At 38.9% G+C, this 14745-nt stretch overlaps 1 protein-coding gene across 2 annotated transcripts in view; it reads right to left on the bottom strand.

Annotated features, from left to right (window-relative positions):
- taf1 (TAF1 RNA polymerase II, TATA box binding protein (TBP)-associated factor) overlaps positions 1 to 14745 on the bottom strand; it is a 160428-nt gene that overhangs the window by 63701 nt on the left and 81982 nt on the right. For both annotated transcript variants that reach the window (XM_060832748.1, XM_060832749.1), the window contains exons 16-22: positions 10244 to 10417; positions 9907 to 10011; positions 8666 to 8866; positions 5659 to 5800; positions 5277 to 5407; positions 3203 to 3283; positions 367 to 516 (exon numbers count right to left, since the gene is read on the bottom strand). In XM_060832748.1, coding sequence (XP_060688731.1) covers positions 367 to 516; positions 3203 to 3283; positions 5277 to 5407; positions 5659 to 5800; positions 8666 to 8866; positions 9907 to 10011; positions 10244 to 10417 — 984 coding nt within the window. The remainder of the gene's footprint in view (positions 1 to 366; positions 517 to 3202; positions 3284 to 5276; positions 5408 to 5658; positions 5801 to 8665; positions 8867 to 9906; positions 10012 to 10243; positions 10418 to 14745) is intronic.

Genomic DNA, 14745 nt, shown 5'->3' with positions numbered 1-14745 from the left:
TGCAAGATCGGTGAACTGGTGTAAAATGGAGACCATGATGTGAGTCTTTCTTGCTGCAATGGTTCCAGGAATAATAAGCTACTTATCTCACAATTTGCAACAATGATTAGTTGACCTCCAAACTGTGGATCAACAGATTCATTTTCATTCCAGCCCAAAGGCTGTTGTCTTGAGTGCACGTTCACTATGGTGCTTATTTTTCAGAGATTAAGGTTTGAAAGACTAGCATTACATTTATAAGAAAAATTGATTTTTGCTGGTTGTCAGTTTGAAGATTGGAATTAGATAGGTAATAGTAGATATAGTTTCTGGTGTTATACTAAGACATCAAAAGTACAAGGAAATTATCAAATTCTTAAGCGTTACCTTTTGTTGCTGTGGTTTGTTGGGAACCTTGACATAGGAAAACCCTTCACCACAGCCAGTAGGATCAGCAACCCCAGTAACCTCCAGTAGACATTTGCCTTTCATTGCTGCAATGAATGCTCGTGTGGTATTCCAGGGCGCTGTTCTGACCTATAAAATAGAGATTAAGGCAAATTAGATAAGCATGAACTTGGTCATGTGCGAACATTGATAACCATTCCAGGATTAACAGTCATACAGTCTTCTAACATGAGCACCATCCACGAAAATTCTAGTTTGACCAAGAATCCAATCGTGATCAGATTAAATCCAACCGTAGCACTATAAAATTCAGAATTGCTTTCACATTTATAATTTGAACTAGCAACATTGTCAATGCTGAGAGTAGAATAAGATAAATAGACAGGTCGATTAACAAATGTTACTTGCGTTGTGAACAGTATTAAATGTTCTCTAAGTTATCCCATGCTCTATAGCTATTAGAAATGAATTTACTTTGCTTCGGATTGTTGCACATGGAGGTGGCAAGATACTTTTTAATTTTTGAAAATATATTATGAACATGAATTAAACTACTGTTTCAAAAACATAACTTCATTAAGATGCCCATTAAGATGGAGATGAGGGGGAATTTTGTCTCTCAGAGCCGTGAAAGCTTGGAATTCTTTACCACAGTATTCAAATACATTCAAGGCTGAGGGAGAGAGATTCTTGAACTTTAGGTGAGTGAAAGATTATGGCAGATCAATCAAGATGCTACTAAATCACAGAACAAGCTCAAGGAATCACTTAGCCTACTGTCTTGAAGATACTTCATTTTAAAAATATTTTATTTGAAGACATATAACGGCTTGTGGAAAAAAGTAATCTTTTACCCCAAGTTTTGTAGAAATACCAGGTGTGGCTCTTTTTTAGGTCACCGAAAAGGTCATGAAAGGCAAAATTGTTAGTGGTGTCAAAGAGTCAAAGTCAAAGAGATATACAGCATGGAAACAGACCCTTCGGTCCAACTCATCCATGCCGACCAGATATCCTAAATTAATCTAGTCCCATTTGTCAGCACCTGGCCCATATTCGTCTAACTCCTTGCTATTCTTATGCCCATCCAGATGCCTTTTAAATGTTGTAATTATACCACCTTCCACTATTTCGTCTGGCACCACCCTTTGTGTGAAAAGGTTGCCCCAAGGTCTTTTAAATCTTTCCCCTCTTACCCTGAACCAATGCCCTCTAGTTCTGGACTCTCCCAACTCTGGGAAAAGATTTTGTCTATTTATTCTATCCATGCCCCTCATGATTTTATAAACTTCTACAAGGTCACCCCTCAGCCTCTGATACTCCAGGGAAAACAGCCTGAGCCTATTCAGCCTCTCCCCATAGTTCAAGCCATATACAATGAGTCAGTTCCTTGGATGCTGCCTGCCCTGCTATGCTTGTCCAGCGCAACATTTTCTGACTAAAATGGAAATGTGACGCCACCATTTAAAAAAGGTGGTAGACGAAAGATGGAGAATTATAGACGGGTTAGCTTAGCTTCTGTAGATGGGAAGATGCTTGAGTTTATTATCAAGGAAGGAATAGCAAGGCATCTAGATAGTAACAGTCCCATTGGGCAGATGCAGCATGGTTTCATGAAGGGCAGGTCATGCCGAGCTAATCTTTTGGAATTCTATGAAGACATTACAAACACAGTGAACAATGGGAACCCAGTAGATGTGGTGTATCTAGATTTCCAAAAGGCCTTTGATAAGTGCTGCACAAAAGGCTGCTGCATAAGATAAAGATGGATGGCATTATGGGTGAAGTATTAATATGGATAGAGAATGGGTTGACTAACAGGAGGTTTTTAACAAGGGTTTCTAGAATTCCCATAACTGATGATAACCGATTATTCTACTGTGGACCCCTGCTGGGGCTGCTTGAACAGTGACTTGATAGGCAGTGCTTTAGTATCAGAATCAGTTGAGAGACAAGATTCCTAAATGGAATAGATGCCTAGCTGATAACTCCTATTTCTGAAGAACACTTTTTAATCAGTTCAGCAGGAGAGATATTTCTTCCTCTGAAAGAGTGACTGAAACAATTTCTCGACACTGCATTTCCTGAGCAAGCTGTGTGTTTCAAGGCTACTGAGGCAAACTACAGATGCATAGAGACTTCATCTCTCAGGCCAGACCATACTTTGGGAAATTCTACTTGTTATCCTTGAAGGCCACAAAGCCTTTTTTTTGTTTATAAATGGAATCGTTGAAGAGAAAAATCCATTTTAATTTTGTTTTCCTCTAGTGTTTGTGCACATTGTTTTGGTTTTGCATTAATTAAAGGAATAAACATTTTTATTGCCATGACTAACTGTGTATGCTGACCAGTTATTGCATATTCAATGGCTAAGTTCAGTTTTGATAATAACACATGAATTTTGTGCTCATAAAGAAACATGATTGACAGATCTTTTCACTTCAAACCTGCTAAAGGTAATATATTTCATTGGTCAACTCAGTAACAAGGAAAATATTTTATGAGGTGACCTGTGAAGTAGTGAGAACAGGAACAGTGCACTCCCTTCTGAAGTGAGGAGATCAATAGTCTCAAAAAAATTGACTTCGCTTTTTCTCCACAGCTGCTGCCAGACCTGCTGAGATTTTCCAGCAATTTCTGGTTGTGTTTCTGATTTCCAGCATCCACAGTTCTTGGAGTTTTTTTTTGCTTAGTGTATTCCTTCAGCCTTTGTCACAGCGCAAATCATACTCTTATTTCTTCTGCGCTTATATACACTGACATGAGAAGAATAATGAGCTTTCACTGAGGACAAAAGAGAAAATTTCCATCTCATTACCTCATCATCAATTTTCATCTGAAATTCTTCTTCATTCTCCTCCTCTGGTGCAAAGAATGACTTTTCACCATAGCCAGCATCCTGCAAGTCGTGAAAATAAGTCAATATGTACGACTAAAGAATCAACTCCTAATGAAAACTAGCTTCATTGGTAAATCTAATGGCTATTTTCAAACAGGAATCTCCGTTAATTCAAAAATCCAAAATCTTTTCATTGAAGCAAAGTGCTGTACCTGGGTGCCCTGGCCTGTACACATTAAAACTTATGTTCCAGCTAACTGAAATTGAGTTATGAAGGATATGTAAGCATTCCTAAAAGATAATACCCATCCCACTCTGAAATCAGCGTACACTCCAATTAGGTGTACCAACATGACCAAAAGCAGCTTGTGCACATATAAGTAGCAAAGATCTTTAGTCCATTTGAATCATAGCAAATTGTGCAGACCCATCACTGTGGCTAGTAGGTGGAAAGTAAAGTGCAAAATTTTCTTAATGTAAACAAATTACAAACAAGCTTAATTTATACTTGCAGAATAAATCTCAAAAATGCTGACTTCAATTAGTTGCAAGTTGATTTCTTTTAAATCTAACTGATATTCATGCAATAAACATCTCCAATAAGACCATTCATCTTTGACAATCATTGACATTATCATGATTGAACTGAATCACTGTCAACACCCTGGTGATCACCACTAATCACAAACAGAAATCAACTGGCCATATGGATACTGTGGCTGCAAGAACAGGCGAAAGGGTGAAAATTTAGGTAAGTAACTCACTCCCTGATACAAGTCACAAGTCAGGTGCGTGATGGAATATTTGCCATTTGCCTGGCGAAGTATAACTGTAATAAAATTCAAGAAACTTAATACCATTCAAAGGCACCAGTTGATTGCCACACACCATCCGACATCTTAAATGTTCACTCCCTCCACCACTGACACATGCAAGATATACTACTGCAATTCACTAAGGCTTCTTTGAAGCACCTTCCAAATTCCAACCCAAATCATTTAGAAGGACAAGGGCTGCCAACATGGGAAGACCACCATCTGCAAGCTCTCTTCCAATCCAAGCATCATCCTGTCTTGGAACTATATTGTAGCACCCACAGAGCTACTCAATTTCCTACCTAACACCAATTTAAGTGCACATACACAGCATGGACCTCAGTAGTTCAAGCAGTTGGCTTAATGCCACATTCTCAAGACCAATTAAGGATAGATGACAAATGTTCATCTTGCTTGGGATTCCCACATCTCCTGAAAGAAGGTATCTTAGAAAAAGAAAATAAATGTTCTTATTGTACTGCATTTGGAGGTGAACAGATACAAAAGCTTTGTCTAAGGCCAGAAAACAAGATAACAAAAATTAGATTCAAGTCAAATAAATCAAACTACTTCAGTAACTTTAAGTTTTTCAATGAGAAATCTACAGCTGATTCGTAGATTTTTGTGCTATTGCAACTTTAATCGAACACTCATGAAGCTTGAGCACAAACCAGGACTGGAATATTCAGCTCGGCACAAATCCTTGACACTTGTCATCTTGACACATCTAGCCTTCAGTGTTTTTCAATTAAAATGGTGATTTAAACACTATCCCAGAGATCGAATGGAAGGACCAGTTTTCAATTAACCCAAAAACCCAACCCACATCACCAATCTCAATTCCAAAATCAGAATTTACCTAAAATGCAAACCTCACAGCAGCTGGTCCTCAAATTAGACTGCATGTTTGTTGTGATCCATCAAAGCAACTAGAAGTACACCAGAAGCAGGAACGTAAACGTGCAACACCATGGCTCAAGACTTTCCTCACATTCATTTTGGCACAATGTTAAATAAACTACGCCAGTGCAAACTTTGATCACTGCACAAATGGACTCTTAACACAAGTTAGAGCAAGTAATGTAAAAGGTATCGTTTAATCTGCTTTAGGATAATTTTGAATTTTATTCTACGAATAATGTACAAAACATTGCAAACACTATTAAATTTGTAATATAATCAGGAAATGCTTCAACTTCTAAAGGCACTTACACTGGAATTTTATTAAGAATACTCACCTTTAAACGCTGCTCTGCTGCTAACATACTGTAGTATGCACAGCACTGCTCTGGAGAGACCATGGCTCGAATCTCTTCCTCTGTGGGCAATCTGAAGTCTGGTTTTAGCACCCACCAGTTTGAGTCCATTCCTTTAAAGACAGGTTAAACAGAAATAGTTAGCATGTACAACCAAAGTGGGCATTGTATGTTTCTGTGCTGATATATCAAAGCTCTAGACATATTATATGAAGTTACAGGACACTGCAGTAACAAGACAGCAAGTTTCACATTTCTGAATGGTATGACAAATTTGCATTGCTTTACTGCATTATACAATACTGAAGTCGTAAAAGTGGATTGCTCATCACTGTCCGGAAAGTATGTCATATTAAAGCTGTACCTGTTCGTTTGAAATCTGCACACAGTTTTAATCGCTTTCTTATGCTGCTCTCAGAGTGGGAAGGAAATGCTTTCTTTATGTCTTCCATGCGAATTCTGCGTGGACGATCCTTACTTTTCCAGAAAAGGCGATAAATAAATACCTTCAGAAAAATAAATATTGTAGTATACATTGGATGCAGAATGAGCAAATACGAGTTGAGTGTGTGTGAAGATTTTTAACTATCAATATCCTTCTAAAATTCTGTAATTCATAGTTAATTGAAATTTACTGTGGAAATAAAGTCGAGTTAATAAAATTAAGTAGTTAAAATAAAGTAAACACATTTCTTCCAGGATTAGACATGGATAAATAAACTTGATTGGTGAAGCAGCTGATTAATTAATCAGCTAACCAATCCATTTGGCTTTCACAGTTTCAACTTCAGAAAGTCTGGGTGATGCTAGCATCGGGAGCTCTGATTGTGAGTAGAATGAAAAAAATGTGAATTGGTCAGTGGCAAGTTTCATGGCTGGAGCAAAGAAAAATTTTCTTTTTGCAATCTCCAGTATTTGGCTTTCCCTTAGCAGCAAGAGGAGTTGCAATAGAGGAATTGAGCGATTGAACAAAGGTGAGAGAACGGAGGTAGGAGGGAAGGCAGCAGATTTTTGAGGCATTGGAACCAGTGCTGGGGTAGATGGGACCTATACAATGGACTTAGTGCATCTTAAAGACACAAGAATTAATATTCCCTCAGAAAGATTTGTCGTTTCCTTTGGCTAGGGTTTAAACTAGATTGGCACGGGGATGATAAACTGCCTCGATTCTGAGGAACAAAAACTGGTAATAAAAAAATAGAAAAGCGGTAACTGAAATCAAAAGATAAATGAAACAAAGACAAATGACAAACAAGGTCAAAACGTAGAATCATATTTAAAAGGTAGAATTAAGGGCATTCCATCTGAATACATGCAGCATTTGCACATGGTTGATCATTTGAAGACACAAGTTGAGGTACCTTCATCTTTGCCATTACAGAAACAACGTTACTGCAAGATTAAGAAACAAAAATTCAAGGATATTCATCATTTGTAAAAGTTGCTGAAAAAGTAAAAGGAAGAATGAGATCAATACATTCGAGAGAGAGAATGTGAAGGATCAAGGCACAGAATTAGTTTGAATGAATGATGAAGCAAGGGGCAGAAAATCTTGGTGGAAGCAGTTAACAGGCCACCAAAATTTAGTGGTGACCTTAGGTACAGCAAAATCTGCAAATTAGAGATGAACGTGCCATACTGTAATAGTGGACTTTAATTTACGTATAGACACGGTAAACCTAGTCAGCACTAACGCTACAAAGGACGAATTCATAAAGTGGGTACAAAGATGAGTTTCTGCAGCAGTACACTGAAAAACCAAATGGACATTGTGCTATTTTAGATTTAGTTTTAAATATGAAAAAAGAAAGGGCAGTGGTATAGTGGCAATATCACTGGCCTATTAATGAGAATCCTAGACTAAAACTGTAAAGATATAAGCTTGAACCTCACTGTGGTAGATGGTGAAATTTGAGTTTAATATAAATCTGCAATAAAAAGTTAGCCTAATGGCAATCATGTAACCACTGTAGATGGTTTTTGAAAACCTGTCTAGTTCACTAATGCCCTTTACAGATTCTAGTATCCCCATTTAGTTGGGCCTGCATTTGACTCCAGATCCACAGCAATATAAAAACAAAGTACCACTAATGTTGGAGATCTGAAACAGAAACAAAATGGAGAACTCATGGTCTGGCAGCATCTGTAGTGAGAGAAACATATATGATTCTTTAATTCTGTGCAATCAAAATTCTGTGATGTGGTGTAACTTGATTTTCAGCAGGTTTTTGGTAAGGTTGCAGACAGGAGGTTAGTAAACAAAAATTACAGAACAGGATTGGTCGTGTTCTACTAATGTTGTTTGAGAATTGGTTAACAAACTGAAAGCAAATTAGGAATAAATCATTCATTCTCAGAATGGCAGGCTGTTACTAGTTAATATAAGGCTTAATGTGAAGGCACAGCTGTTCAGAATGTACTTTTATGATCTGGATATCGAGACTAATTGTGATATTTCTCAATTTGCTGATGACACCAAACTAAGTGAGAATGCAAATTCAGAGAAAGATGCAAGGAGGCTTCAAGCAGATTTTGACAGACTAAGTGAATAGGCAAGAACATGCAAATGGAATATGATGTGAACAAGTGTAAAGTCATTCACTTTGGTGGAAAAAACTGAAAGATGGATTATTTATTAAAAGGTCCGTAGAGACCGGATATCTTGGTCATGAGCACTAAAAGCTTGTACGTAGATACAGCAAGCAATTACGAAGATAAATTGTATGTTGGCCTTCATTACAAGAGGATTTCAGCATAGAAGTAAAGATGCATTGTTAAAGTCGTACAGAGCCTTGATGAGACCACACCTGGAATACTGTGTACCATTTGGGTCTTCCTATCTACGGAAGGATATACTTGCCAGGGAGGGTGTGCAACAGAGGTTCACCAGAATAAGGACTGTTTTATGAATAAAGAATGCGAAAACTGGATCTTTCTGCATCAAAATTCTAAGGAATGAGAGATAATGTTATTGAAACTGACAAAGTTTTTACAGGGCATGACAGGATAGGTGTGGATAGGATGCTTTCTCTGGCTGGTGAGTCAAGAACGACAAGATGTCACTTCAGAATAACGCACAGGCCATTTAAGGCTGAGATGAAGAGAAATTGTTTCACTCAGAAGGTGGCGAATCTTTGGAATTTTCGATCCCAGACATGTGGAAGCTCGATCATTAAACAGGTTCAAGACAGAAATCAATAGATCAAGGGATATGGAGATAGTGTGGTAAAGTGCATTAAGGTAATCATCAGCCATGATTTAATTAAATGGTAGAGGCTAGTCCTGCTCCTATAGTTCTAACTAGGACATGACATTAATCTGAATAAAGTATGTTAATTTAAAATTAACTTCGCCGTTAACAGTACACATACCTGAAGAAAGTCTCGTACATGCGTGTTAGCACGCTTTGAGTTTGGACCAGGAACTTCATAGAGTGGACATTGCTGGCCTACAACAAAAATATCAACCAGTTCTCTGATATGGTATCCTTGACGAGTTCGAATGATCAGAAAATCGGTTTCTGGCATCTTATGTAGATATATTGGACAGCGAAAGAGGTTGTTTTCAAATGCCTGTTAAGAAAGGAAACATTTCACCAAAAGCTTAAGCTCTTTTCTCTATTTATATTTCAGACTTTTCCTTCTTAGACTTGTTTAATTTGAAGCCAAATCAAAATGCATCAAAACGAGATCATCATCATTAAACCAAGAAAACAGAGTTAAGTCAGATAGGTGAGGTACCAAATTCAAGATTTTAAAAGCATTTTAGAGCGTGGAACTTGCAATTATTCAAGGAAACAATTCACTATCATCTTCTCAACACTAACTAAGGCTAGTCAATAATGTTGATTGAAATCAATAACACCCACATCCCTTTGGCGAAGAAGAAATGTTAAAGAGCCCTCAGAATTACTCTGAAGTGCAGGGGTGTCAGTCAGAACTAGGACTCATGTAAATCAAAAGCCTGGTTATGCACAACACTACAGAAAGCAAGGTTTAGAGGGTCAGTGTCTTACAACTCCCTTACTTTGGTGATGTCATTTTCATCTTATACAAAGGATGAACAAATGAGAAAAACATAGATATTTAAAGCAAAGGAAACACCAAACTACAGTCCACATCTTTGTCCCTTCTGGGTGATTAGTTTGTTACAAACATTAACATTTACTGCATCATTTAAAACGATTCTGCCTGCATGATCATTAACCCTTACTGGTTGAATGTAGGTTTCATCCACTCACTGCTCTTCCCAGTTTTCAACAATTTTGTTTCCTGAAGCCCTTTATACTTAACTAATATAGAAAAAAACATTGATTTGACCAATATGCATTCGATTTGAGCAGATATATTAACCAAAATGAATTAACTAACTACTTCCTAGAACGCAGAACTGCAGCACAGCACTTTTTCCCAAATCCTCCACTTAAATCCTTAAAAAATAGCTTCCAAATGTAGATGTACAGCCTTTCCATGAAAATATAGTCAAAGGAACGACTGCACTGAGCTGTCTCCATGACTGGAGGCAAACCTATGAACTGAAGCATTCGTGATAAAGAAAAACTTTGTCAGTCCTCCTTTTAACTTCTTGCCCACAATCAAAACACAGATCCTACCTGCAATAACTGTCCTGGATGTAAGGATCCAAGGAATGGCGATGTGTGGCAATAAACAGTCTCACCATATTTACAGTCTGGTGCACCGGGATCCTTGCCTGGTTTCTGTAATAGGATATTTGAAATCCAAAATTATTGGCACATGGCCCTAGAATTGTTATTTCAAACACTCTATAAATTGAAGTATAAACTGTCACACTTACTCAAAGACCAACTTTCTTGCATACTGATTTGATTCATGGCTATTTATCAATCATAGAATTGATCGGCTTAATACTTAATTGCAGTTCTAAAAATCTTCACTCTAAAATATTTGTTTGAAATAAGTTTAACTCACCCTCTTGTAATAGTTTTTGATTTTTGTTGCCATGCCAACTTGCATCATAAGCGGTGGATATTCTTCACTGTATTCAGCGAGAATAAGGTCACCATCTTTACCTGTCAGATCCTGAGGAGTTCGCATAAAGAACATTTCTCCACCACCAGATGCTTGACGTTCCTGTTCACGCATCTAAGAGTAAAAATACATGTGGGTCATCACCTAGTCGACTCTACAGAAAAACCATTGTACTGTACAAATACTCACAATACACAAGAGCAGAGTATTGTGAACGAGGGAGTGGGACTATCTGAATTGCTCCTGCAGAGAAATCCATTGATTCAAGTGGAAACAAAGTGCCTTCTTTTACACTGTAACAATTCCATGATTCAACTGATAGACAGCCGTGGGTGATCGGCTGGAACAAGAGCAATAAAAGTTCAATACTACAAGAATGACGAGTGGCAGTTTTGCTCATGTTAGAACTTGTGTACAAAAATCTTTACAAAATTTTGGTTGGAGAGATCTAGTTTGCAGGCAACAAAGATATAGAAGAATAATTCAAAGGGTGCAGAGGCACTTCAGTCTGAATACAGAACAGTGATGGTAGCAGATAGATAGCATACACATTTCCACTTCAGTTAAAATTCAAACAACACAACGATGTTCTTCCATCACAGGAATCATTTTGAACAAAAAGCTAAGAATTGAACTACTATTGAAGGCAGCATCATGTAGCTTCCAATCAAGAACAGAGTGGTTTCAGTTTTACCAGTGCTTATCCATCACTTGATACCAGATAAGCATTCAATTGACATCAAAATCAAAAATGAGCACTGAAAGATAAAGTTAGGTGTAGAGAAATGTATAAGATTACAGATGTGTGTCATAAAGATAAGGAAAAATGAGCATGCCAGAGGTAACCATGAGAGCGGTGCGGAGTGGGGGAATTTCAGGCTGTGTTCTGGCTATGTTAGGACTGGTGTGAGTAGAACTAGTAAAGAGTAATCTCTAAAAAGTGTATCACAGAGGAACACAGATGCGGAACAGCTATCAACACTCACAGAAATGAAGACATCGTAAGTCCTTGCACCTGAAACCAGACATGGGCTGAAATAGACAAGCAAAGGAGGATTGGAGAACTTTTAAAATTCTTCTCACTCTCCGACATGACTTTGGAGTAGATTTGGCTGCTCAGAAAGGAGATGATACGAGTTGAGCTGTTCAATTCAATCTTAATTGTGGCATTTGCCCAAAATTGCAAATACGAGGGTGCAGAGAAGGGAATTACAAAGAAAATTGGTACGGATTAAGAAATCAAAAGATGAAACCCAGAAAACTACTTCACGAGATTTAAAGAGGCAAAAATATCTCTAGAGTTGAGAAGTAACTGAGGAAAAGTTGAAGGTTAGAGGTGCAGGAGCAGTGGTTACATTCAAGCAAGAAAATGACAAGTACCTGTCCATGTCTCAGATGATGTGTTTTGATGATTGATAATCTAATAAATAATCAAAACCTCAGGCATGGAAAGATATGATAGTCATTGCAATATAAGAATGAATGGGAACTAGATATTGCAAGTTGAAATGACAAAACTTGAATTCACTTTGCAAAGTTGCCAAACTAATAGAAAAATAAAACTCTCATGTTTACTGCCCTGTGCATCTCAATGAAAATTTAGAAGAACAGGACATGATAGCGCAAGATGGAGAGACTCAAATGAAGGAACCTAAGAGAAACGCTATAACAGGCATTTATAGAAGATAGCAATGAGAATTGCATTATTATTGTAGCAATTTGGACAAAGAACACGAGGGACCAGAAGCTGAACATAGCAGGTTCAATGGGAGGGCAGCAGTCAACATCAGTAGATCAGATTTCAATAAGGCTGAGTTATCAACAGATTCTCTGAAATGTGAATGATACAAAGTTGTCAATTACAACGCAAAGTAATTTGGGTGGTAGGACAATCTGGACTGATTTGCTGTCAGAAGGGCAAAGGTTTGAAGTGAAGAGCAGCTGAAGATTAAAGACCTTTACTCCAGCAGAAAGGGGGGAACTGAATTCATGTTAGTATTTGGATTGAGCAGTTGCTTTTGCTGCTCCAATAAAACCTTTGATGGACATAGCAGTGAATATCTAATTTGGAGCAAGAGGTCGTCATAGGCTCATCCAGCAGATATCCCAACATGGGGTGTCAGCAGGAAATGACTGAATTCAAACACTGAGGGAAATACTGCACAAAATGTTATATTGGTGATGGTGTGTCAAGGAAGAAGGAAACGTGGTATGGCCCTGAAATCAACAAGGAAAGGAGAGATGGGGGACGAAGTCAAAGAGAACAACCAATCAGAAGTGCTGGGGACAAACACAGAAAATGCTGAGAAATCACTTCTGAAGAATTTTCAACCATGCTCAAAACATGATCTGCTTTTCTCACCACAAATGCTGCCAGACCAGTTGAGTTTCTCCAACTTTGTGTGTGTTTGTTTCAGATTTCCGGCTACGACGATAAGAAATTGATACAGGAGTACACCGATCAGTCCCTCAAGCCTGCTCTGCCATTCAATAGGATCATAGTTCATTTGAATTCCTCAAGTCCACTTTCCTGCATTTTCCTCATAATCCTTGATTCCTCTCCTGATCAAGAATCTCCCTATTGCAGCCTTAAATATACATAAGTACTCTGCTCCCACAGCTCTCTGTGGGAGGGAGTTCCAAAGACTCTCAACTCTCTCTGAGAAGGGGTAAAAAGGGGTAAGATGAAGGAATCTTGGATGACAAGAACAAAGGAGCTTCTCATCAAAAGGAAGAAGGCAGCTTATGTAAGGTGGAGGTAGCAAGGATCGAGCACAGCTTTAGAGGATTACAGGCTTGCGAGAAAAGAGCTCAGAAATGGACTGAGGAGAGCCAGCAGTGGGCACAAAAAAGGCTTGGCAAGAAGGATTAGGGAGAACCCAAAAGCATTTTACTTGTACGTGAGGAATAAGAGAATGATTAGGGAGAAGGTAGGGCCAATCAGGGATGGCGGAGGGTACTTGTGTGTGCACTCTCAACAGATAGGGGAAGCCCTAAATCAGATTTTTGCTTCAATTTTCACCAAGGAAAGGGATCTTGTCGTGATTGAAAACTCTGAGGAGCTGGGATACAGGCTTGACCAGATCAAGATTGCCGAAGTTGATGTGCTGGAAATTTGGAAAACATTAAGACTGATAAGTCCCCAGGGTCAGACCAGATTTATCCTAGGCTGCTCCAGGAAATGAGAAAGGAGGTTGCTAAGCCACTGGCGAGGATATTTGCCTCCCCACTCTCCACTGGAGTCATACCGGAGGATTGGAAGGAGGCGAATGGTGTTCCTCTTTTCAAGAAGGGTAATAAGGAAATCCGTGGCAATTACAGACCAGTCAGTCTTACATCTGTGGTCAGCAAAGTTTTGGAAAGAATTCTGAGGGATAGGATTTATGACTATTTGGCAAAGCATAGTGTGATTAAAGGCAGTCAGCATGGCTTTGTGAGGGGCAGGTCATGCCTCACAAATCTTATTGAATTCTTTGAGGAGGTGACAAGACAGGTCGACGAAGGTCAAGCGGTGAATGTGGTGTACCTGGACTTCAGCAAGGCATCTGATAAGGCTCCCCATAGTAGACTCATTCATAAAATCAGGAAGTATGGGATACAAGGAGATATGGCTATCTGGATTCAGAATTAGCTGGCTGACAGAAAGCAGAGAGTGGTTGTAGATGGAAAGTATTCTGCCTGGAGGTCAGTGTTGAGTGGGGTCCTACAGGGCTCTGTTCTTAGGCCTCTGCTCTTTGCAGTTTTTAAAAATAACTTGGATGAGGAGATTGAGGGGTGGGTTAGTAAATTTGCAGATGACATAAAGGTTGGAGGTGCCATCAATAGTATCGAGAGCTACTGCAGGCTGCAGTGTGACATAGACAGGAAGCAGAGCTGGGCTGAGAAATGGCAGATGGAGTTCAACCTGGATAAATGCAAAGTGATGCATTTTGGAAGGCCAAATGCAAATGCTGAATTTAAGATTAAACACAGGATTCTTGGCAGTGTTGAAGAGGAGGGATCTGGGTGTACAAGTACATAGATTCCTCAAAGTTGCCACCCAAGTGGATAGGGTTGTTAAGAAAGCATATGATGTTTTGGCTTTCAAGAACAGGGAGATTGAGTTTAAGAGCAGCGAGGTTTTGCTACAGCTCTACAAGTCCCTGGTGAGACCACACTTGGAATATTGTGTCCAGTTCTGGTCTCCCTACTATAAGAAAGATACAGAAGCTTTGGAGAGAGCGCAAAGGTGGTTTACCAGGATGCTGTCCGGACTGGAGGGCTTGCCTTCTGAAGAAAGGTTGAATAAGCTCGGACTTTTTTCTCTGGAGAAAAGGAGGAAGAAAGGAGACCTGATCGCAGTAGACAAGATAATGAGTGGAATAGAGAGAGTCAATGGCCAGAGACGTTTCCCCAGGGCAGGATTGACTGGTATGAGGAGTCATAGTTTTAAGATATTCAAA

Source organism: Hemiscyllium ocellatum, chromosome 11 (genome assembly GCF_020745735.1).
Source record: "Hemiscyllium ocellatum isolate sHemOce1 chromosome 11, sHemOce1.pat.X.cur, whole genome shotgun sequence".
NCBI classification, from domain to species: domain Eukaryota; kingdom Metazoa; phylum Chordata; class Chondrichthyes; order Orectolobiformes; family Hemiscylliidae; genus Hemiscyllium; species Hemiscyllium ocellatum.
The sequence above is the reverse complement of the archived record's forward strand: the minus strand, read 5'-3'. Positions and strand labels throughout refer to the sequence as shown.